Here is a 24,693-nt window from a genome sequence, read left to right on the forward strand (position 1 = left end):
ATGGAGAGACTGTTGCTGGTGGAGAAGCTGGTGCAGGTGGAGAGGCTGTCCTGTGTGAGGGTGAGAGTCATGGGGTGCCGGCATCTAGAAGAGTCTGATCTTTGTGTGATCTTTGAATCAAATCTCGTCCAGCCTCCCCTACATGATGGAGCTGTGTGAGATAGAGGCTCCTTGCACTTCCCCAGCCAGAAGTGGGTCTTCCCTGCAAAGCTGGGGGCCTGCCCTCCCAGGCCTGAGGGGTATGGCTGGGCCTGAGCCTGGAGTGTCCTCAGGTCTACCCCGATCTCTCCTTACCCTGGCATCACCGGAAAGCTTGCAGCCAGGGCTCAGCCAGTCTCAGCCTCAACAGGGCGTGGGCCCTGAGCTGCTGAAGGAAGGGCAGGGCCAGAGCCAGGTGCAGGCAGTGGGAGAACAAGGGAGAAAACAGATCCCACCCACTCACAGTGAGCCACCTGTGGGGACCCAGAGACAGAGGACGCTCTTGGCAGGTTTACCTTGGAAACTGAAACTGCCTGGCTGCTGGGGAGCAGGGAACTTCATCTGGAATCTGGTTTCACAAACTGCCGAGTCCCAGGGGTTCTGGTGCCCTGCTGGAGGCCAGCTGGGGCAAGACCCTTCCGAGGACCCAGGGCCCTGTCATTGGGGCTTCGTTATTACTATATTAAATAATAATATCTAATAAGTGTTGTAATTTTGAAGTAGCCATGGCATTAATGCTATTTGAGATACTGCAGCCCCTGTAATGGAACAGAGGAATAGCTGCATTTCTATTGGTCACAGGTATCGCTAACACTTCCATCTTGCTGCCTGCGTTCATAATGGAAGGAAATGTTAAAGTTCAGATGGAGGTTAATGAGAACGAGATGCAGTTCCCCCCAGGCTTTTTCCCCATCACTCCAAGAGGTCTGTTAGGTTCCTCTGAGCTGCAGAGGCAAACAAAGCTAGTCTCCTGACTGTTAGCAGTCGGGAGAGTGGTTATCCAGGTGCTGACTAGAGGGGAACCCCAGTCAGAGGGACTGGAAATTATCCATTTCTTGACCTGGGCGCTAGTGACTGGGTGAGTTCAGTTTGTGGAAATTCATCCACCTGTGTGTACACTTAGGATTTGGGCACCAATCTGTATGAACAGTTGACTTCAATACAAATTTTAAAAGCACCTTTACCAGAACAGATGTATATGCAGGTGCAAGCTTGCATGCACACGCACACACACACATGCACGCACACACACCACACACACACACCACCACCACACACACACACACACGCCGCTATGTACCAGGGGCCCTAGGTCCATGGGTGTCCACGTGTCTCCAGAACGCTCGCAGGCATGTGGACACAGATGGATACAGTGAGACAGAGAACACTATTTTTAGGAAATAATTCCAAGTAAACGAGGAGACTTCCTGATTTACAGGACTAGTGATGGCTCACAGTGGAGAGGATTGCCCTGCAAGGAAGGGGCTGCTGTCATCCAGGCTGCCTTGTTTTTAATAAAAAGAATAATGGCTTTATTGTTTTTGAAAAATAATATAAGATCATCATAAATAATTCAAAACTGAAGAAAAGCACGAAGAAGAAAGTTTAAAATTACCTAAACTTCCACCAGCCGAGGAAAAAACGTCACCATTCATGTTTGGTGGCGAGTATTACGGACGCCTCTCTTTGTTCACGCAAAGATGGAGTTAGACAGGGACAGGCTTTTATTAAATAGGGATCTACTCCTTCACCTGCTGTTTTCAACAAAGATGTTCCTTTAACTTTACTGGAGTGAACCAGAAGAACAAGAGGCTGAAGGATGGGGTGGTTCTGACAGTGTCTGTCCCGGGACCTCTCTCCTCTGGCTTCCCTTCACACATTCCGTGCTGCATCTCCCGGCGGACCAGAGGCGGCCTTTTGAGACCCGGCTGTGTTGTGTTTGCTCACTGTTTACCTGTTACCTGGCCAGGTGCCTACTTCACGGTGATTGGAGCCTGGGCCCTTGGCGGGGTGTGTGCAGGGGTCGGGGTGGCAGCCACTCATTGGGGTCATTGGTGACATGTGTCCCAGGAGTCAGATCAAGGCAGAGCTTGTCTTTGACAGAAAGGGATTCTGTCTTGGCAGAGATCTCCAACAGGTGCCCGGCCCTGCCCGGGTTTGATGTGGTAATTAGTGACACGGCCTCCCCCTCCTAGTGGCAGTGGCGTCCCAGTCAGGAGCTACGCCGACCACATCCTGTTTTGGTGGGGCAGTCGGGTACACATTCTCCGGCCTCCGTGTCAGAGTCAGAGCCTGTTCACACCAGGTCCTGGATCATCTGAGGCCACCGGGGGCCACATTCTCCCTGTTTGGCGTCACATGCAGCTGCTGGCTGGACGTCCTAGCGGAAGTGCGGTCACCATGTTCTGGTTCTGCTATTACTCGAGATGGGCCCTGGTTTGTTCAGACTCAGGAGGGGAGTGAGGAGTCTGGGATGCTCCATCAGCGTTTTCCATCTCTGGAAGGATACCTCACTCTGGGGATTTCTTTGAGATCCTCTCAGGGGGCTCTGTGGCAGCTGTGTACACAGCTCTGCGGTGCCAACATCTGGATGGCAGCTGCCAGGTTGTTACCCAGCTGTTGCCAAAAACCTGCAGGACTTGCCTGGGCCTCGGTGAGCAGATCCAGATACCCCCTCAGTGGCCAGATGTTGGAACCTCCGTGCCCCAGGTGAAGTCTGGGCACCCTCCCCCACGCAGGTGCGTGGTGCTATGGGAAGACCAGACAGACTGTCCCCCACCCTCTGGTCCCACCACTCAGGCCGAGGATCTGCCTGAAAAAGAAGCCCAGGGTTGGGACGTTGGCCCAGGAGGGCTCTGATCACCCTCCTAGGGTCCCAGGGTTTCCTGTAGAAGAGACAAGCTGAGAGGAAGGGCAGCAGTGGGTATCTTCTAACGCCCTTGCCCCTCATCTACGTATTCGTCATTCATTCCATCCTTCATTTGTTCAGGACCAGCCTGGCCAGAGATCTGAAATAAAAAGGTGACAGGCCCCCTCCCTGCCCCATGGAGTGTCCCCCTCAGCCCAGGGTGTGTCGGGATCAGTTGTGAGAAGTGTCTCAGAGTGGGCTTGGTTAAGGAACCAACAGGTGTGAGTGTGCCCTTTTATATCAAGTGGGGTAGAATGAAGGGTCCCCGATGACCCAGTCACTCGTGCCTACTTGCATTCAAACGTGCTCGTTGGGATGGGAAAGGGAGGAACGACCCTCCTGCAGGTCCCCATGCATTCCCTGGAGCCTGGAGGGCTCTGGGTTTGCCCAGGCCGGCATCCGCCAAGTGTGCCTGTGGAGAGGTGGGGAGCATCTTTGCCAAGGTGCTGGTCCTTGCCTCCACCAGCCCAGCCACTCCCCCCAGGTCTGGCCACCCTGACCCCTGGCCGTGGGCACAGCATCAGCCCCATGTCTGTGTCTTTCAGCTTCCCTGCAGGTAGCGTGAGGACAGCCTGTGCCCCAGAAGCAGGATGAGAAGATGGCAGACTTCCTGTTACCTCGGGTCACCAGCAGCTTCCGCAGGTTCACCCGGGAGTCTCTGGCGGCCATTGAGAAGCGCATGGCAGAGAAGCAGGCCCGAGGTTCGGCCGCCTCGCAGGAGAGCCGAGACGGGCTGCCCGAGGAGGAGGTTCCCCAGCCCCAGCTGGACCTGCAGGCCTCCAAAAAGCTGCCGGATCTCTATGGCAACCCACCCCAAGAGCTCATTGGGGAGCCCCTGGAGGACCTGGACCCCTTCTATAGCACCCAAAAGGTGACTGCTGCCCACCCCCCACCCCCACCTCCCTGCAGCATCCCTGTCAGCACAGCAGACAGCGAGAGGGCCTCACCTGCATATGGGGGCTCTGTTTGGGGTTGGCTTCCCTGGGCCTTGGGAGAGTGAGTCATTAGTGATCTATATTCCCATCACCTTAATGTTAGAGTTCCAGAATAAAAGGCCAGAATTATGCAGCCTGAGATGGTTTGGTGCTATGAAAGAAAGAGCAGGCAGCCACACTTGAAATCTTGCCTCCCTGTGGAGTATCTACTTTGGGAATCATCTGTGGTTAGATTATTCTCACCCCTGGAGGACTCCTCCCGGTCCCGTGGTATGTGTGAATTGGAGTCGGGCCCTGAGTCCAATTTGGGCCCCAGAGCACAGCATGTGATCCCTCTCCTAACCAGAGACAGCATGTAGCCCCCATCCCCCACCCCACGGAATTTGCTAGGCACTGGCTGTGTAATGACAGCTCAGGCTGGGGGCCACGGCAGCAGCATCCTGGGCCTTGTGGGCTGGTGATGGGACCTTGATGGCCAGTGGGAAATCTGAGAGGGGTAGGGAGGGGTGGTCCTGCCATTGTCCCTCCTGAGTGTAGGGAGAGGAAGGGGCTTTTGTCCACTAGGGCAGGGTAACCCAGGCTTCCTCAGGCGTGGATTTCTGCCCAGGAGGTCAGTTCCCCCGTCTGGGTCCCCTGCCCGGCCTCACCTCTCAAGACCGTGTGCTCAGCCCTGCACCCAGCCAGACCACGGGCATGCAGGGCTCCTGCAGAGGCCTGGTACCCACCCCAGCTGCCCACACTTCGGGCCTCACTGCCGGAAGAAGGCGGGTTTGAATTTGGGGGAGGCCTTTCCCCAGAAGGCTGGGTGCCGAGGAGGATGGTTCCTACCCACGTCACTGCAGTTGGTCCAGGGCTGAGGAAGCGCTGAGGAAGTGAATGTGAGCACCTGGCGGGTATGAGTGTTGCGTGTCAGTGTCACCGGGCGTCTGAGTTGTGTGTCACTGTGCAATGAGACTGCATTCAGGAGACCAGGAGTCTGAGGGTGGGAGAGGTGCCAATTGTCTCCGTGTGTACACGCACATGTGAGTGGGTAGGTGGAAGGAAAGCCCACCCAGGCTATATGCACAGGCGGGAGAAGAGACCTTGAACCTGGTCTCGATTCCCCCCAGAGTTCGAGTGACTCAGGCTGGGTTAAGGTGGGGGCCTGGGGCCACGGTTGGGGTCAGAGTTAGACTAGACATTGGGATTAGTCAGGTTGGGTGGGCCTAGGTCCTGGTTGGTCAGAGCTGGAAGTGAGAATTAGGGTCGGGTTAAGGCCGCAGCTGGGGACGAGTCAAGGTTTGAGTGGAGCATCCAAGTGGCGATGGGGTTGAAGTTAGCTGGGACAGGAGGAGTCATGGCACGGGGACCCGGCTGAGAGTAGGCCAGGGCTGGGCTGGGCTTTGGGGAGCTGGTGGCAGTTGAGCCTGGGAGGAGTCAGGGACACTCTCCTGTCCCTGTGATCGGGGACACTTGAGTGGTGGCCCCAGGTAGGATTCTGGTCTCTAACCTCCCGTCTCCCCTTGCTGACCCCCGGTCACACTGCCTGCAGCCCCACCGGGTGATTCAGGCACCACAGCAGAACTTTCAGTCCTCATCTCTCTGGTCAGCTTTCTCCCCAGCCCCGAGTAAAAAGAACCTTATCTCAACAGCTCAGCCCTTGGAGAAGCACAGCCCCAGGCTATGCCACCTCAGCTGTGCCCGCTGAGCCAGGGCAGGGGGAATGGACTGCTGTCCTCAAGGGTGGCATCTGGCTCAAATGCCCACTCGATGTGCTCGTGGCTCAGCCTCTAGCACCCATTGTCCACTCAAATGCCCCGTTGAGCTGTGTAGATAGAATCTTCTGGAAGCACAGGGAGCGGGTTTACCCTGGGCTGTACATGATCCCCCGAGGAAGACACTAGGTTGTGTCCTCTGGGGTCAGGTGGGGCTGCCATCTGTCTGGACTCCAGGAGACACGGTCCCCGGGAAAGCTTCACTCTCCTGGGCTGGGCTCTGCATTTTCCTCATCCCTACTCTCACCCGTTAGTCCTCCCTGCTGACCCAGCTCCCTTATCAGACCCTCGCTCCTCAGTGGGCCTCATGGGGAAGCACAGAGGGGTCAGAAGGGAGAGGGGAAGGAGGGGGCATCAGCGGGGTCCTGGCCTCCGCTATGATAACAGCTCGGCTAGGATCGTGAAAGGCCTCTTCTGGCTGGGACTGTAATTTTCAAACGAAACTAAATCCACCCAACCTGACAATCCCTTAAACTTGATCTCATCCCACCCCAGCCGTGGGTGACCCAGCAAGGGTCCACTCACCTGTCAAATGTGCCGACTGCCCCTACCCACCACCTCTCCCTCAGGCCCTCTCCTCTTCCTCTCACCCTACCCTTTCTCCAGAGTTCTAGGGCTCTGAGCCAACAGCTGCCCCCCAAAAGCCTCTGTCCTCCATAAGGGCCTAAGGGCTGCCACCCGACCTAAAGCAGCTCTCCGTCCACAGACCTTCATCGTCCTGAACAAAGGCAAGACCATCTTCCGGTTCAGTGCCACCAACGCCTTGTATGTCCTCAGCCCCTTCCACCCCATCCGGAGAGCGGCCGTGAAGATCCTCGTTCATTCATATCCTTGGCAGTCCGTCCCCGCTGTGTGGGCCCCAAACAGGGCGGGAGAGGGGGGCGGGTGGTGGATGGGGCGTTTAGGGCTGAGGGTGGTGCTGATTGCCGGTCAGTCCTCAGACGAGCACACAGTTTTCACCTGGGAGCAGTTGGACATCAGTCTCTCGGACCCCACCCCGAATCTGCATCTGCATTTTAACAAGATCCCAGGGGATCGTGGACCCATGAAAGTTTGGGAGATTCGGCTCTGATCCTTCAGGAGAGAAATGTCCTAGAAGCTCAGCTACTGAGGATCCCAGAAGAAATGAGGCCGATCAGTGTCCCCTGGTTCTGGTCTTGGCTCCACATGTCCCCTCCCACTGCACCCCCGGGCCTGCACCTCCCCGCCTACCGGCTGGGACCTCAAGCAGGTCCCCGGGGCTCAGCCAAGGAGAAGACGCTTCCCAGTAAAGAGGCCTCTGGTTTATTCACATGTGGGCCTCTTCCAAGGGAGGCATCGCTTGCTTTTTGATTAGGTGTTGACAAAATGTCTGCAGTTTCCGAGTATCTCAAAGAACTCTGGTTAGCGTTAAGTTACATAAACCACAACCTAAAAAATCTTCAGGCTGCGGAGGAGAGCTCTGGGACGGCTGCAGTATGGTAAGGGACGGGTACTGGTCTTTGGGCCCTAGGAGGACCCCATTCGGGCCGTGCATGGGACAGGGAAACGGCTGTTCTCTGGACTTCAGAAAAAGGGCCCTATGCATGGAGCCTCTCGGGGCGGGGGGGCAGGTATCTGGCTGTATACATGGAGCCTCTCGGGGCGGGGGGGCAGGTATCTGGCTGTGGAGTCAGAGGCATCTGTGCTTCACTGTGAGGGCCTGGGCAGCTTTGCTTTAGCTGCAGCTGACTTGCCTGTTAATTGAATCAATGATGCTGGGCTCAGTGGTGTGATTAGCTGTTAGATTGGTGGCTTGGCCTGAGAGCTCCCCAAGGTCCCCCCTCAGTTCCTTCCTCCGGATGGACCTCTTCTGAGGCGAAGGCGAAGGTCTCACCCATTAACCTCTGGTCAGGGCAGGAGGCTTCAGGAAAACAGCTGCTCAGTGGGGGACTGAGTAACAGAGACAGATGCTGACTGCTCGGGGGACATTTCCTGTCCAGGCAGGGATGAGGGATGCTCCTTCCTGGCTCCACTGTCTGCCCACCTGTGCCCCGGTGCCGGATCCCAAACCCAGGGACCAGTCAGAGGGCCCCAGGGACCCGTTTGTTTTCTGCTTGCAGACGCTCTCCAGCCCCCTCCAACTGGCTCCTGCCTTTCTCATGGAGATGCTGAGACACATGTATGTCCAGGGACCACCCCCTGCTCCCAGCCCATGCAGGCCATGGCTGTGGCGTCAGTAGGGTGGTCTCTAGGGTGGGCAGACACTGTGGGGAGAGACTATATTCAGGGGCAGCCTACCATTCACAGCTGCATCCTACTTTATGAGGCAAGGGTGGTCCTGGATTTAATTTTGAGCCATTCTGCAACTGTTCCCAAGCTCCCTGTAGGTGCCAGGCACTTTGCCCGGCACCCTGGAGGTGTCAAGCTGAATAAGACACTGTCCTTGCCCCCTTGGGAATTTTACAGTCCCCTCAGCGTGATTAGACAACCACACGAGGAGTTGTCATTTCTGCCAGCATGTGGGCATAGCCTGGTGAGAGCAGTGCAGCGGGAGGAAAGGCCAGCCTTCTTGCTCTGAGCCTGTCTCCGGCCTCACTCCAAGGGCGTGGCGTCCCCGAAAGCATGCTCCGGCTCCCACCTGGGGCTTCTCCTCCAGGTATGTAACCAACCCAGCTCTGTTTGGTAGCCACTGCAGCCCCTAGGGATGAAGCTGCAGCCCCAGGGCTCCTGCAAAGCTGGGCCATGGGGCAGCTGAGGCCAGGGAGGCGGTAGGGGCAATGCAGTCCCCAGCCTGGCCAGAGGGTCCACCGAGCGGTGGCACTGAGGCTGTGTAGGGCTGGTTCCGCCCGGCAGGACCGGCCCTGAGGTCACTGAGGTGGACCTTGTGTCCCAGGGCAGCTGTCCCAGGGAAGTGGCTCAGCATCTGGGAGGCCCTGTGCTGGGCTCTGAGCAGCTGCCTTGATGCTCCACTCCCTGGGGATGGGAGCACACTGCTGGCCTCCAATAGCGCCCCTTAGCGGGCTTGGGGGGCACTGAGGGAGAAGAGGGGCCTGGATTGTGGGGTTTGGGAGCAGCCCCTCTGTGTCCTTGAGTCTTGCCATCAAAGTGTGGTACACCAACCAGCAGCAGCAGTATCACAAGGATCTTAAAGGAATTGCTGAAACTTGGGCCCAGAACCCGCATTTCAGGAAGGTCTCCATGATTTCTGCACACACTGCTCTAAGGCAGTCATTTCCAAATGTCAGTCTGCCAGTGGCACCTGGGAAGTTTGTTAAAAATGCAGATTCCTAGCGCCTTCCAGACCAGAATCACCAGTGTGAGGCCTAGAAATCTACAAGCTCTTCATGCATTTCCCTTTTTTTCAATCAAGATACACTTCGCATACCATAAAATGTACCATTTAAAGTGTACCATTCAGTGGACTTTAGTATATTCATGAGGTTGTGCAATCATCACCACTTTCTAATTCCAAAACATTTTTGTCACCCCCAAAAGGAACCCCATGCCCATTGGCAGTCACCATGCGTTTCTAATGCCCACAGATTTCAGGTTTTGAATTAGGAGCTTTCTCTCCATTTACACTTTTTTTTATTGTGGTAGAAAACATGTAACATAAAATTGACCATCTTAATCATTTTTAAGTGTCCAGTATAGTCATATTAACTGTAGGCACATTGTTGTGCCATAGATCTCTAGAATTTCTTCATGTTGCAAAACCGAAACTGATTGTCGGCCTACATTTCTATAGCCATTCAAACATCTCAGTCCCCAGTGTGCAAAGTTCTGTGCCAGGCCCTTTGGACAGGGCAGTAGGGGCAAAGACTAACTTACGAGGGGGCAGGAATGCAGTCCCTGCTCTCCAGAAAGAAAGCCCGCTCACTTGCGACAATCCAGGCATTCCCAGTGACATGCTGGTGATTGTGCGATACCTCAGTTCAGCTTTGCTCTGGGCTCCACGCTTGCAGCGTGTCCCTGGGAAGTTGCCTAAAAAGTAAATATGGGCATGTAGAATTTTTTTTTCTGAAGTATTTTTGTTATAATCCTGCAGAATGTGTTCCTGCCAGGATTAAATAAAAGAAACCAACAGAACGCCAAATTCCACTGCAGTCACATTCAGAGAGGCCGCACGTTCGTGGCAAGCAGCATTTTGCCTTCCTGGGTGCATAGGATCTGTTCACAAAATCCTCCCACATTCCCTTGGAAGATTCAAATGGGCAATCAAACCACATTGTGTGTGTGTGTGTGTGTGTGTGTGTGTGTGTGTGTGTGTGTGTTAATTTAATAGCACAAATATATGAAAATACCCCGACCATTAATTCCCTTCTCTTTGATGCCTTAGGATCTGAAGACAGGCAGCCCCAGTTTCAGACTTTCCCCACAACCCAGGCTGGCAGTCCTTGCTGGCATTTTAATTATGAGGCTGGGAGTGGGTGTCTGGGGACAATGACACGGCAGGATTGAAGATGTTCAGCTGAACTCAGCCCCGGAGAGCTGGCCTTTGCCTCTGCCCACACATGAAACCAGCTCAATCATCGGCCTGAAACCACCAGGCAGTGCAAACAGGTGTGCCCTGGCCAGGAGTACACTTGACTTATCTCTCTGGTATTGGCTGTGTGCGTGGCTCCATGGGGGACCTAGGGATGCTTGGGCTGAGTCACAGGGACTAAAGGCTCAGTCTAGGTAGGAAAAGATCACATACACAGGAAAGACTGAGAATAATGGAAGGGCTGTCCTCAAGGATAGGAGAGCCAGGCAGGGTTTTGAGCAGTCAGGTGGCAGAGACTAGAGTCTGTGCACCTCACCCTCCATTGCTGTGTCTGGAAAAGCCAAAATTCATTCAGGGAGCACTTGTCTTTTCCCACCGTGTGACCCAGGCCCTGGCTAGCGGGGCTCAGCAGGGCTGTCTACTCTGGTTCTTCCCTAAGTCTTGATGCTAGACCTTGATTCACCTCTGTCTGTGTCCCGCCAAGTCCTCTGGTCCAAGGCGGCCTGTCCGCACTGCTGCTGTCTGCCAAGTGACCTTTTCTCCTCTCTAATGAGAGCTATGAGTGGTGTGTGCACTGAGAGAGGGCTTGGGAGAGGCTTGGCTCCCCAGACAGGGGTCTCCCCAGTTCTGAGCCTCACCAGGACTGACGGCTGGAGGAACCCTAACCAACCTTCAGTGCCTGTCTAAATGCCTCCTCCAGGAAGCCTTCCTGCCCAGCCCAGCCAGAGGCGGGTCTGGTTTCTCATAATACCCTATCTTGGAGCAGTTCAATGGCTAAGAGGCCTCCCTATCTCCCGCACAGAGCCACGCACATGTGCTCACATGAGGTTTGTTCTTAAAAATGACAAATAATTCTGTTCCTCTTCCTGGGTGGCCGTCTGCTCACACTTTACAGAGCCCTTCACCCTGTGGTTTGTACCCACAGTCGTTTTCTGTGACTGCCGTAACAAACTACCACAAACTTCGCCACTTGAAACAACACAGACTTACCACCTTATAGTTCTGGGGGTCAGAAGCCCAAAAAAGTTCTCACTGGGCTAAAAGCAAGGTATCGGCAGGGCTGCAATCATTTCTGGTGGCTCTAGGGGAGAGTCTGTTTTCTAGGTTTTTCTGTTTTCTGGGGGCTACGGGAAATCCTCGGCTCTGGCCCCCTTCCATTTCCGAAGTCAACAGCAGCTGGTGGAGTCTTGCTCTTAGCATCATTACTTTCATATTTCAGGAATCATCTGATCCTCAGTTGGTTTAGCAATGGATCTGTGGGGATGAATAAAGTCTGGTTGAGGGGCTTGTTAACTGCCCAGTGAGGAACGCCTTGGCAGGGAGCTGGGGTGTGAGGAACGGGAATGTGTGTGCGCACATGCGCACGTGTGTAGGGGAGAAGGGCTGCTGAGTTGGGTATCTGATCCTACCCTTGAAAGCTGGAGAGGAACTAGGCCTGGCCGTGGAGACCCTCCCCCGGGCAGAGGGATGCACAGATACCAAGCTGAGGGAGGGACCTCGGTGTCTGGAGAGACACCCTCTGGCCGGGGAGGAATCAAGGTTCCCTGAGGCCCTGGCCGCTGAGCTGAGCAGCTCTGGTTTGAGTATCCAAACCCTGGGGTGTCCCAAAACCTGACCCCTCTCATCTCAGATGAGAAATTGGAGAATTCGTTATATACTGGGGGCCAGGTCTGACATGCTATTGCCTGATACCCTGGATTCCCTAGAAGGAGTGCTGGAGGTGTGGAGGGCATTCACCTAGATTCCTTGAGATATCCCACCTCTCTCTCCAGCTGGGCCACCAAAGTCAGTACCCCAGCTCAGCCCCATCTCCAGTCTGACTGCATGGGGCTCCCCATCGGGCCCGAGGCTGGGCCAAGCCATGGGAAAGGGTGGAACTGTGATGGGGAGGGAAGAGGCAGGCCCCCGGAGCTCAATTACTGCAGCTCCCGGGCTTCCGGTGGGAATCGCCTGGCTGGCAGCTGCTGCCCGCAGGGCTGAGGCCGGGACAAGGTGGTGAGCCTGGGGGCAGCTGCAGGGAAGGGAGGCCCAGTTTCCTCTCTTGGGCTGGGGAGAGGATTTGTGGGACAGCAGAGTGTCCCTGTTCTAGGCTGGGCCTCTCGGGGGTGCCCCTACCCACAAGAGGCCCAGGGTCTGGCCCTTGTTCCTCTGCAGGTCCAGTAGAGGTAAGGGAGGCCATGGCGGTCAGTCAGAGCTTTGTTCAGCCTGAAGCAGTGTCTGGGACTTGGAGCCAAAGAGTCAGGGATCATGGTGACACAGTGGTTAAGAATCCGCCTGCCAATGCAGGAGACACGGGTTTGAGCCCTGGTCTGGGAAGATCCCATATGCGGCGGAGCAGCTAAGCCCGTGTGCCACAACTACTGAGCCTGCACTCTAGAGCCCACGAGCCACAACTCCTGAGCCCATGAGCCACAACTACCGAAGCCCGTGCACCTAGAGCCTGTGCTGCACAAGAAAAGCCACCGCAATGAGAAGCCCGCGCACCGCAACGAAGAGTAGCCCCCGCTCGCTGGAAATAGAGAAAGCCCACGTGCAGCAACAAAGACCCAACACAGCCAAAAATAAATAAATATATTTAAAAAAAAAAAAAAAAAGACTCAGGGATCAGACAAGGCCTGGAGCAGTTCAGCGTGAGGCTAAGGGCCCAGAGGATGCCCGAGATGCAATCCCAGCATTTGAAGAGCTCCCCTTCTGGTGGTGACAGATGGGCACTGCCATTCAGGGAGCCAGACCTGCTAAAAGAGGGATGCCTGGTGCCATGGGGGTGCAGCAAGCAAGAAGTCAGGGCAGGTTGCTCAGAGGAGGCCCTCGTTGAAGGAGGGAAGCAGTGTACTAGGTGGAGAAGAGGCCACGAGTGAAGAGCATGTGCAAAGGAGGAAGCAGCCAGAGATGTGGTCCCCTGCCTCCCCCCAGGTCACTGTGTCCGGACAAGGCATGAACGTTTTGGCAGAGGTCCTAGTTCAAAAGTCAGCGTGGGCTGCTCCCATAGAAGTGGAGGAGGGAACTCGGGGCCCTGCCACCGTGGCTTTCCTCTCCCTGAAACAGTGGCGCCTGAGGAGCTGTTTATAAACACCCATCTCCCTCTAATTGTGGCCAAGGACAGGGCTCCCACTAGGCCATGGGTAAAAACCTCTGAGATCTGGGGGCCGGCCCCTCCTCCCTTCTCTCCGGGATGGGCCCTACAAGGGACTCTGCTGTTTGAATTCAGGTGTCTGGTCCCTGTCGGGGGCTGTGGAACAGGGCAGGTGTCCAGCCTCAGTGGGGAGGGGTTGGCAAGGACTGGGCAGAGCCCCGGTGTGTCTCCTGGGAGCCCCTGTCTCGTTGATCTGGCAGCCCTGGCCTGGCGGTGCCGACACCTGGGGCGGGACCCCCTGGCGGTGGCAGCCTGTCCGGCCCCCTGCAGGCGGCTTTCCTTGACCCTGCGCCATGCTCTTCAGCATGCTCATCATGTGTACCATCCTGACCAACTGCGTGTTCATGGCCCAGCGCGACCCTCCACCCTGGACCAAGTATGTCGAGTGAGTATCTTCAGGGCCTCTCCAGCCAGCCCCTCCCGCCCTGCCTTTTCCATTCCAGACTCTTGGCCTCAAAGTTACCCCAGCAGAGGCCCAGGGACTCACCCACCTGGTGGGGGGGGGTGGTCCTTGCCCTAGCCCTTCCCTCTTTCGCTGCTTCCAGTCCTGCCAAATTCATGCTTTGAGTTATGTCCTCAGGAGAGGAAGCTCTCCAGGTTGGCAAAGTGAGGGTTTCCCCCTGACCCACCCTAAAGAGGACTGATGGTATTGGAGAAGGCTCTGAGACAATACTACTAATAACTGAGCACTTAGTGCATGCCAGCCACTATCCTGGAGCAATAAGCATCATGTAACCCTCATGACAACCCCATAGGGCAGGTACAGACACTATGCCCATTTGACAGATGAGAGACAAAACTGGAGAAGTAACCACCCCAGACCTTGCAGCTAGGGGGTGTGGCAGCCGGGAAAAGGCCCAGGACTATTCCGACCTCAACACCACACTCTGCTGCCTCTTTTCCCTAAGTCCTGCTTCCTATAACCATTTGCACAGTTTTAGAAAACTGTGCCTGGTTCTTTCTTCCCACATGAACGTACCTGACCCATAGGTTCTAAGTGGAACCCAACAGGCCTTGTTTTTAGGGGACCAATGAAATGTTGGGGACTGCCTCTCTTACCTAAGTGGCTTGCCTGGTGGTGCTCCTTGTTCACACAGGACCCAGCAGCACGGCCGGTGCTGGGGTCTGCATCCAGCTGCTAAGACCTGGAGACAAGCATGGCTGTGGCCCTGTGGGCCGTAGTCCCAGCATCCGAACATTTGGGATTGCTCAGCTGACCCCGGACACAGAGAACAGCAACCTCCCAGCCTCAAGTGTTAGAACATCAACCCCCTTTCCGAGCCCAAGGTAGACAGCTGTACCCACCTACCTGTAGATGGTTGAGGATGAGAAGCCTCCCATCACTGAGGATCCACAAACAAGAGTGAGGGGCCAGAACTCTGAGTGTCCTAACTGTCCCACAGTGGCCACCGTATGCCTGTGTACCTGGACCCCCAGGGCTTGGGTGAGGAGATACGTGGAGGGTCTTCTTACATCAAGACAACCGAGAGACAGAAGATGGAGGGTTCACATGGGCATGCACAACGCTGAGTAAACGGGAAGATGCATAAGTTGACCAGGTGTTTGGAATGAAGCTCCGGCCCCCAACTCCAGCTCTGCCATGGGGGCTTTGCTGGGAGCCTGGTCTGAGAGCCCTCGAGAGGGAAGCTGCATAGGGCTCCTGCCAACCTGGCCTGCGGGCCTCACCCTCCCTGAGAAAGCCCACCGGTCTCTCCTCCCCAGGTACACCTTCACTGCCATCTACACCTTTGAGTGTCTGGTCAAAATTCTGGCTCGAGGCTTCTGCCTGCATGCGTTCACCTTCCTTCGGGACCCGTGGAACTGGCTGGACTTCAGTGTGATCGTCATGGCGTAAGTACCTCGCCCCTGTGCTGTGCGGGGTGCGGCCACACTGACAGGCGTGGGCGCCACTCCCGGCCCCAGGCTGCCCAGCCCTCTCTGCCTCCCTGCAGAGGCAACATCAGCTCTGCAGGAGGAAGATGGCGTGGAGGCCCTCGGCTCACCCTGGTGGGGAGAGACGGGTTCAGAGTAGCTCACGCGGCCATGCTGGTTAGGCCCCCTGGCTCATCTGTGGTTCCGTGGCAGCCCTTTGCTCAAGGAACTTCATTAAGATTCTCGTTTAGTATCCTCTGCTGTTTCTGTCAAGGGAAACCAATGGTACAACCTGAAATCTCTGGACCACTATGAACAGTGATCTGGATTCCAAGGTGATTTAAACTGCAGGAAAGAGAGCAAAGGAGCTGGAGAAGTGGCTGGGCATCCCCAGGAGCTTATGCCAGGTGCCCCAGCATGGCTGCAGTCTCCACTCAGAGAGTCAATGTCTGGCACATTGTGAGATGCCTGGTCACTGACATGATCCATTGGGTCCTCACACCAGCCAGAGAGGTCACCTGGATGGGGGTTCCTTACTCCCATTTTACAGATGAGAAAACTGATGCCAGGGACACAGTAAGCAAATGTGACCCCAGGCCTGCTGCCATGCCAGCTGAGGCCCCACTTCCTTGCCAGGGAAGGGACCCTTGCTTAGGGGTTGGGTTGAGGCGCGCCACTCTGGATGTCTCAGGCAACGGATGCTGGTTTCTGGTGGGGATGAACGATTAGGGCAGGCCTCCCATGCAGGAGTCATGGTCAGGGGCTCAGCCGTCAAACCCTTTATGAAAGCCTGATGTGTGTGGAGAATCCAGTGTGTGCAGGGCTGGGCACCGCACCTCGGCAAGAGCAGAGCTGATGAGGGTTATACTCCCTACCCTTATAGAGCCTCAGTTTCCCCACTGGTGAAAGGTCGGTGTTGAGCTGGGTGGTGTCAGAGGTTCAGTTCAACTGCCACTTTCTAGGATCAGATTCACTGAACCCACCTGTTCATGACAAAGTCTTTATTTACCCTTGGATGTGAGCAGCTCTGAGCTCATCCATGCAGTGGAGGAGAGAGGAGAAGAGGGAAACGACCCTGCTGATGGGGTGCTCTCTGCCCAGTGGTCAGAACATGCATCAGAACCCCTGTTTCTAGGCACGCTACTTGTGAGCTGACTCCAGCCTGCCGTTTTACAGGTGGGGAAACTGAGGCTCAGAGAGAGGCTACCGCTTGCCATGAAGCCAGTGTAGATTTAGGCCTGGGCAGAGCTAAGTGAACAAGGGAAAGAGTAGTGGGGTGTGGGGGACAGATTGTGCAGCCTTACAGGCCATGATCAAAGCCAAGTGTGATGGGAGCCTGTGGGGGTTAAAAGCAGGGAGGGACGTGGTCTGATTTACATTCTAGGAAGATCACCCTGGCTGCTCTGTGGACAGGACTCTGTGGAGGGATAAGGGCGGAAGTGATGGAGGAGCTCAGAGGCTATTTTCTTAGCCAGGAGAGAGAGGATTGTGTCTGGGACCAGGGTCCCAGTGAGAAGGTGAGAGACGTGGTCAGATTCTAAGTATATTTGAAGGTAGGCCTGACAGGAGACCTCAGGGTGGCTATTGGCTTGAGCAGCTGGGTGGCTGGTGCGACCATTCGTTGGCCTGGAAAACAGAGGGAGGAGAAGAATCAAACATCCAGTCTGGAATGTATTAGGTATGAAAGCATCCAGGGTAAGATATCGAGTCGGCAACTGGATCTTCCAACCTGGAGTTCAGGAAAGAGGTCCACTCAGAGGTATAAATTTAGAAGCTGTCGGGATACAGATGGTATTTAAAGCCAGGAGACCGGATGAGATCATCTGGGAGTGTCGCCAGGGAAGGGAAGCCGCCTGGGGACTGTACCCTGGGACGCTCTAACATCCTGAAGTCCCGAAAAAGGAGGATGGAGCAAAGAAACTGGAGGGAGCCTCCAGGGAGGGCTGAGGAAAACCAGGAGAGAGCAGTATCCTGAAAACCAGCGGGGGAGTGTGACTCGACTTGAAAGAAACCACAAGGAGGCTGAGGAAGGTGAGAACCAAGATGGACCGTTGAAGTCAACAACATAAAAATGGTTGACGATTTTCACCTTGACAAGATGGCTTCCAGGGGAGTGGGGGACACGTGGCTGATGAGAGAAGGCTTGAGGGAGGGTGGGAAGAGGGCAGGGTGGGGGGAGGCAAATGTACCCATCTGCTTTGTGGGGTTTGCTCTAAAATAGGACCCAAAGTAGGGTGGTGGCCAGAGGGGAGGATGGGTGAAGGGAGGACCTTTAAAGAAGGGAGGCATCGTTGCAAGTTGATGGGAACAATCCACGAGAGAGGGGAAGTTGGTGATGGAGCAGAGGGGGCAGTTGCAGGAGCAAAGCCCTTGAGCTGGCCCGAGGGGTAGGAATCCAGGGACTGGGTGGAGTGTTGGCCGTAAGAGCAGGGAAGGCAGAATTTCAAGTGGCAGTGGAGGTAGATTGATAGAGCCGATAGTGAGAGGAGGAATTTCTCTTCTGATTGCCTCTGTTTTCTCAGTGGTAAGAAGCAGGATCATCATCTGAGAACACAGAGTTGGGAGGCAGGTCTGATGTGTGAGGACGGGGGGAGCATTCTCTGTCAGAGCCAGGGGTTTGCACTCATGGGAATGGAGTAGGATGGCTAAGGCGGGCCCAGGCTCCAAGGTGCCCTACGGCGGGGGTGGGGTGGGGGGGCAGTGGGTAGTGATCCATGGGCCCCTGAGGGCCTGAAGTCACAGGAAGGGGCTTCAAGAGGATAGAGCATCTGCCTGAGCCTTTTCTACCTTCCCATTCTGGAGCCTCAGCAGCACCGTGTCATGGCAGCAATGCTCCCAGAACCCGGGCCCCTTGTCTGATGGCAGGAGCCAGGCTTTGGCTAGTCATCAGCCCACGACTCTGGGAGATGCTCTGAGTCCTCCCCATCCAGCCCTTAGCCAGTCCTCCTGTCCTGTCTCATGCTGGTCAGTCCCCGTGGAATCCCGCAGAAAACGTCTCCCTCCACTGGGAATCACAGAGCAGGAGTCCCTTCCTCACCAAGCCCTCCTGCCTTCACTTTGGGCCAGAACCAGGGGAGAAAAAGCAGAACGGGGCCTCAGAGGCCACGAGACTATTTCCAGGTTTCCGAGCGTCTCACGGAAATGGTCCACTGACTTCCCCTGGGGGGCTGCCTGGGCCCATTGGCACGCCAGGTTTGTGCTCTGGGCTGGACTGACCTGGCACTTTGATGGACAGTGCTCCTGCCTTATGAAAACAATGAATTACTGCCATGGTAATGCTGTGAAAAGTGTTCTGCTATAGCCAAAATGATTCAATAATAAGGGGCTCTTAGAATCATCAGAGGAGCCTAAAGTGGCAACAAAGTTCTATTCGATGAAACTCCCCATCCCACCTTCCGTTTTACAGATGGAGAAACCGAGGCTCAAAGAGAGCCTACCACTTGCCTAAAATTGTAGAATGAATCAGCAGCAATGCTGGGGCTCAAACCAAGTCTCCTAACTCGTAACCTTGAGAAGCACCCCTATTCTGATGTTTCTGGCTAGGCCTCCACCTGATCCCCAACCCCACCCACTTTAGAATTGTGGAGGGTTGGAGGGGGTGCCAGGAAGCCTGCCAGGCTCCACTTGCAATCCCGCAGCCAGAGCTCTTCCTGTCGCCCCCTTTGAGCTGGGCATTACCTGCTAGTTAGCGCAGCCTCCCACCTTCTGGGGTTGTTATGGAAACCAAACATGGAGGGGAAGGGAGGGAGGGCAGAGAGGAGAGGGTGGCAATCACCGCAGTAGCTAACGTGCTGTGCTGTCTGTACCTCTGCCTGGCAGCCCAGGAGGGGCCGTCTGCATGGAATGGGAGGGCTGCACAGCAAGATAGGGGCAGAGCAGGAAGAAGGCCAGGGTCTGCCTTCCTCATGGTTCCTCGGCCTCCAAAAGGCTCCCTCCTGCGCTGGGGCTGGTGTGATGGGGTAGAATTCTCACCCACCACCGGCTGCTTTCTCTGTGTCAGGGCCCATGATCCACCCCCGCAGCTGTCTGCCCCTGCCCAGCCGCTTGGCCACAGCAGAAAGAGTAGAAGGACTTGGAGGAGCGTTTTGCCAGCTTGGCAGGAGCAGAGCTCCACCCTGACCTGGGCCACTGCTGAAGCTGGCCCTTTGCTAAATACAGGGTCTCTCCTGCCTTGCCATTCTCCGGGACCCCAAGAGAGGCTTTGGTGGGGGTCTAGGGCCCCCATACGGGAAGTAGCCAGGCACTAGGTTCTGGGTCAAGTAAAAGAGGCAGCAGCCCCCGTGTCACAGACACGGTCACAGACACACCTTGTCCTCACCCTGCTCTGTGCCCCACCGTCAAGTCTTCTTCCTCCTCAGTATTGCTCTCCCACGTGTGACCTGACTTCACCCACACTCAACCACTGGCCCCAGCCTGTTCTCAGCCACACAGCTGGCCTTGAAGGCTGCCGGAAGCACATACCCTGGGGTCTCAGCTTTCCTATGCCCAGCAGGTATTGAGCAAAGGGCAAGCACTGTCAGCGCTGGGGGCCCTGAGGGGGTGGGGAAGGCGGGGTCTACACTGGGACAGGCGAAGACGGGCTAAATCCAAGCAGGAGATGGGCAGGGCTTCACTGGAGACACGAGGGGACAGGCAGGGTCTGGAAGGGACAAGAGGCTGAAGCAGGGACGGTTGGTTCCCTCTCCATTTGGCACAGTTCTCTGCCCATTCCCTGTAACCAGAAGAGACAGCCTTGAAGCCAGTGTCCTGAACAAGAAAACTTTGTCCCAGGCCACACCCATTGGAGTAGCAGCAGAAAATGGATCCAGAGCCATCCACAGGCTGGAACTGTGGCTTCCATGTAACAGCGACATCGGCAGTGGTCCAGGTTCAACCTGGCAGTCCCATGGCCACACCATGTCTGGACAGAGAGTCCAAGCCTGAGAGGAGAGTGTGGGACAGAGGTCTGAGGGTCAGAGCCCTCACAGAAAGTAGAATAGCCATCAAAAGTTGAGAGGGAGCTTCGACTAAGTCAGTAGATGTATATGGGCCAGAACAAGGGAGGTGACTTCTACGCCCCCCGGAACACAGGGCTGCATCTGACTGTCGCGCCCAAGAAAGATTTGCAAGCTGCAATGCGTCCAGCAGAAGGAATGGAAACCACACCATGGAAAGGATCTGGTGTAGACAGAAGGAAAGCTCTGCTGAGAATGAGTCTGCTGACTTCCCAGCTCTGAAGGGATGTGGAGAGTAAGGAGGGAGCAGGCCTCGTCCACGGGGCCCCATAAAGACGGAATAGCCCCATGAGTGGATGGAGAGGAAGCTGGTGTCAGCCCAGAGTCAGAGCTGGACCCGGCTGACCCGAGGACATTGAGTCCCTTGTCACAGCCTGCCAAGTCCCTCCCTGCAGACCCCAGAGCTTGAAGGCAGATTCAGAAACTCTGAGCCGAGTGGAAGGGCCTGGAGGTCCACGATGATAGGCAGAGTGAGTCTGTCAGCACTGTCAGCCCACCGTCGACACTCAGCCAGTGTCCCTGGACTGACGTCACTCAGACACCGGGTCGGACACAGTTGGTTAAACATCAGACATCCTGAGTCTGCTGTTCTTTGTCAAACATCAGACACCTTTGGTTAAATCTCAGACACCCTGGATATGAAACCTTAGGTTAAATATCACAAGTCACTTGCCACTGTCCCAACAGCCCTGGTCACACACTATCCATCCATCTCTCAGACATCCTGGTCATGTGACCCATCCACGCGTGTCTTCACGCTCTGCTTGGGCGGGTCCCTGCCAGCCAGAGACCGACTCCTTCCTCCTGTGATTGTGGAAGCTATGGATGGACGATTGTCTAAGTTGCAGGTGGGAGCCCCACGGCCACTCAACCCTGCTGAGCACCACTCGGGCCCAAGCGGGACACACACCGAGGAGGGCTGCTTGCCTCCCGAGGTCACTACTCCTGTGGACACCCAGGGCCATCGTGAGGAGACACCAAGACTGGGGTGGACTCATGGGAGAGGGGCTGGCACATCCCTAGGACCCCTCAACCTGCTTTTTTCTTTTCTTGTGTTGGCCGTTGCCCGTGAGTAGTTAAGAGCTAAATATTTGGGCAACCTCCCATCTCATCTTCCAAAGCATCATTTTGGGAACTCTTCTCCCTTTGAGTACTCAAGTCACCTCCACCTCCTGACTTCAGGGACTCCTGAGCCACGCCTTGCGCAGAGATTTGTGGTTGGAAGGAGGGAGTGGGATGCCCTCGGACACCCAGCCATGGCTCCACAGCGGCCTCAGCTAGACTTCAGGATCCCACGGATCAGAGCTGCCAGGCACAAGCTGGTGACACTGCAGAAGACATAGAGCAAAACCAGGACCAGAAACCCGCTTGCTTCCTATATCACCTGGCCTGAGCCTCCTGGAAAATGGAGTTTCCCTCTTTGCTGCGTCCCCAGTCTCAGACGCCCCCCCATGTGGCTTTGTGTCATAGTCCCCAAGTGGCATGGAGAACGTGGCAGAGTCGTTGCCTCGTGGCGCTGGTTATTCACAGGACCATCACCGAGAGAGCCGCCTGGGAGCTTGTTCTGTGGACATCCTTAAGGCACCCTCACTGAGGTTCCCCGTGGCAGGAGGGATGAGATCAAAAAGAAAACCTAGGGGAGGCCCCGGGTCATGCACAGCCCTCCCCGTGGGAGGGGGAGAAGGGAGAGGGCTGTTTGGGGAGGGCGGGCTGAGGTGCCGCTTTGTAATTCCCAATAACTGTGATTTGATTCTACAGGTATGTATCAGAAAATATAAAACTAGGCAATTTGTCGGCTCTTCGAACTTTCAGAGTCCTGAGAGCTCTAAAAACTATTTCAGTTATCCCAGGTAAGATGCCCAGGTTTGCCTCCCAGATCTCAGCTACAAGTGACTCTCTCTCCGTCTCCCCCACCCCCCTCCTCTGACTGTGTGTCCTACTGGCGTGTTGTCACTGTCTTGTGTGTGAATTTCCCTTGTTACAGATACACCACTGAATTTGTGGACCTGGGCAATGTCTCAGCTTTACGTACCTTCCGAGTCCTCCGGGCCCTGAAAACTATATCAGTCATTTCAGGTGAAAATCAGGTTAAACGCCAAGGCTGGAGGGACACGCTTGGGCCTTTCCAGCTACCTGGGAGCCAAGGCGACCCTCGGGAAGGCCCCTTCAAATGTGCCTGTCCCCAGAATACCTTTCCCAGAGCTTGGGTATGGGGGCTGTCTTCAGTGGACACGGCTGTCCCCTCCATGCCTCAGAATGGGCTTCGGACTGTCCACCCCAGCAAAGCCCACCACCATAGACCCCCGGGGGCACAGAGTACTCCATGGCAGGTCCTGGATTGAACCCAAATTCTTCCCAAGGTAGTGATTTATTTCCCAAACTGAACTCAACTATTGGAATAGCTGAAAGCTTGTATGTGAGTTGCTTCAGCCTGAAGCATCATCCTCCGTTAAGGAAACTAAAAGTACTGTTTGTGAGGGAAACCACACCCAGAGTAAAAAAGGACAGCTCAGGCATGGCCTTTCATGGCTGAGTGCCCGTTCCCTGCCTTGAGCCCCCTTTGGTGATACACACACAGCCGACACCGCAACCCCATTCTGTGAAACGGAGAGTACTCTGTGGACAGGTGTCACCGGGCCTTGGCGTCTAACAGCCCTTGCTGCATGTGCGGTAGAGGTTTAGCAAACCGTGCATGGTAGCCTCGGGAAGAAATTCTCCTTGACGCATGTTGGCAATTGTCCCGGGAAACCTTCTGAGGCCCAGACGACCTCTCTAGAAAGCCAGTCTACCCCATCCATCTAGGAAAGCTCTCAAAGACTATAATGATTTCAGAGCCTAGAGGCCCCTTCCAGAAACTTTTCTGAGTGCATCCCCACTCAGAGCTGGAGAAGGCATTTCTTTTAAGAAGGCAGCTGGAAACAGGTTGCATGTCACCGATCTGGAGAGATGTCAGAGCTGGTGAGCCAGATGGTTGTATCCACTCCTGACTTGGAAAGCCCGGGCATCCTGGGCCCTTGGCCTGCATTTGCTATTGCTGCCCCCAGGGAGGCAGGGGCCCTGCTGTGAGCTCCCAGAAGGAGTTCAGACTCCCCCGGTGGGGCTAATTATCTAATAAGAGGAGCCCGCACTTATGCTGATTTCACACTGAGCCTCAATACTCCTCCTGGCTCTGAAGCCACCATGGGGTGAGCACAGGAGCCACTTGCCCGCACACTCCTCGCACATGGCCCAGACCTCTGCTAAGAGCCCGTAGCGAGTGGGGCACTCTGTTCCCATCCCCATGGAGCCCCCCAACGTTGTGACAGGCGTCATCGGCCAGGGTCTGTCCTCTAGGGGACTTCACAGCACACACCTGGCAAGGATAGGTAAGCACATTGACCACAACAATTAAGAAAAATCATCTTCCAGTTTGTTTTATTAAAAAAAAATAAGGCTGACAAAGGAAAATATTTCTCAGTCCGGGGTTAAGGGAGGGAGCCAGCCAACCCCAACCGAGTCCCACTGGATCTCATCAAAGCTGCCAGCAGCCCAGTGAGGCAGCACACAGCAGCTGCTGAAAGCGGTCATTAGGAAGATGCTGTGGTCACAGCATTACCGACGTCTCCCTTGAGGAGGTGTTCCCTGAGCTGAGGCTTAATAGCCGTGACCCTCTCCAGACCTCAGTCTCCTTTTCTTTAAAATGGGAATGAATTGGAATGGTTAGTTTCCAAGGGCTCTTCGCCCAGCCTGTTAGAACTTCAGTGGAGGGAGAATTTCCCACTTGATCCCCCAGCACCCATCTCTTCCTGGGTCTTCTCAGAAAGAATCCCTTTACTTGGTTGGAATCATTCTTGCCAGAAGTGGACTCTCATCAGTGTGAGAAATGGTTAAAGGAATGGGTCACCAACTGATTGTCCCCAAGGACACTATCTCCACAGACCAGGAGGTGCTTTTCAGAGCCTTGGACTGAGTGATTCAGGCCACAGATACTTTGGAGGCAGAGTTTAATTTGGGTATGTGAGCTGCTGCCCACGGCCCCTCACTTTGCCCCCACCATGCCCCACACTATGGGTGGATCTCCAAGCATGGTGAGGAGAACCAGATGCCCACCGAGGGTCCTAGAAGCTCTGCTAGAGATGAAGCGTAGTTCTGGACTACAGAGGGCTCATGAACCCTGCCACCACCATCACCACCTCCACCACTCTGGGCCCAGACCCCTGCAAGGTCCACCCAGTGCCCAGGCGGTTGCCAACATCTGCCAGGATGATTTCACAGAGAACGCTGAGTGCCTCCGAGCCCTGGGCAGGCAGCAGCATTGGCGGCACTGTGGGAAGGACTTCCTCTCCCCTCTCCCATGTTTGCCCATCGCTGCCTCCTTGTCTCTGAGTCATGGGCACAGCAGCTGCGGGCACAGCCGCACAGGTGCTCCTAACACATTAACCGGCTGGACGATGGATGGATGGAGCTTAATCTGAGATCTGGCCGCTTTGATGGGGGGGAGGGGTGGGGAGGAGGGATGGGAGGTGAGTCCCTGCTGCTGGCAGAGAAGCCCCCTCGCTCCCAATGCTCTGCTCGAACTTGTGAACTTGCTGTAGGACCGCAGCCAAGTGTCAGACCAGAGGCGTCTACACGTGCTTTTCTGTGCGGCGCTGGCTTCTGCAGGGAGCTGGGCCGTGCAGCTAACAGATCACG

The 24,693-nt window shown here is 55.5% G+C and overlaps 1 protein-coding gene across 7 annotated transcripts in view; it reads left to right on the plus strand.

Moving 5' to 3' along the window:
• The first annotated feature begins 3,473 nt into the window (after positions 1-3,473).
• Positions 3,474-24,693, plus strand: part of SCN5A (sodium voltage-gated channel alpha subunit 5) — an 86,243-nt gene continuing 65,023 nt past the window's right edge. For 5 of the 7 annotated variants that reach the window (XM_027097141.1, XM_027097143.1, XM_027097145.1 and 2 more), the window contains exons 1-5: positions 3,486-3,758; positions 6,283-6,401; positions 13,452-13,541; positions 14,879-15,007; positions 21,781-21,872. In XM_027097141.1, coding sequence (XP_026952942.1) covers positions 3,486-3,758; positions 6,283-6,401; positions 13,452-13,541; positions 14,879-15,007; positions 21,781-21,872 — 703 coding nt within the window. Of the gene's footprint in view, positions 3,759-6,282; positions 6,402-13,451; positions 13,542-14,878; positions 15,008-21,780; positions 21,873-22,006; positions 22,099-24,693 lie in introns of all 7 variants that reach the window. The other 2 variants (XM_027097147.1, XM_027097142.1) reach the window with 2 other exon arrangements.

This window comes from Aethalodelphis obliquidens, unplaced genomic scaffold (genome assembly GCF_003676395.1).
Source record: "Aethalodelphis obliquidens isolate GAN/ISIS:26980383/991018 unplaced genomic scaffold, ASM367639v1 scaffold112, whole genome shotgun sequence".
Lineage (NCBI taxonomy): Eukaryota > Metazoa > Chordata > Mammalia > Artiodactyla > Delphinidae > Aethalodelphis > Aethalodelphis obliquidens.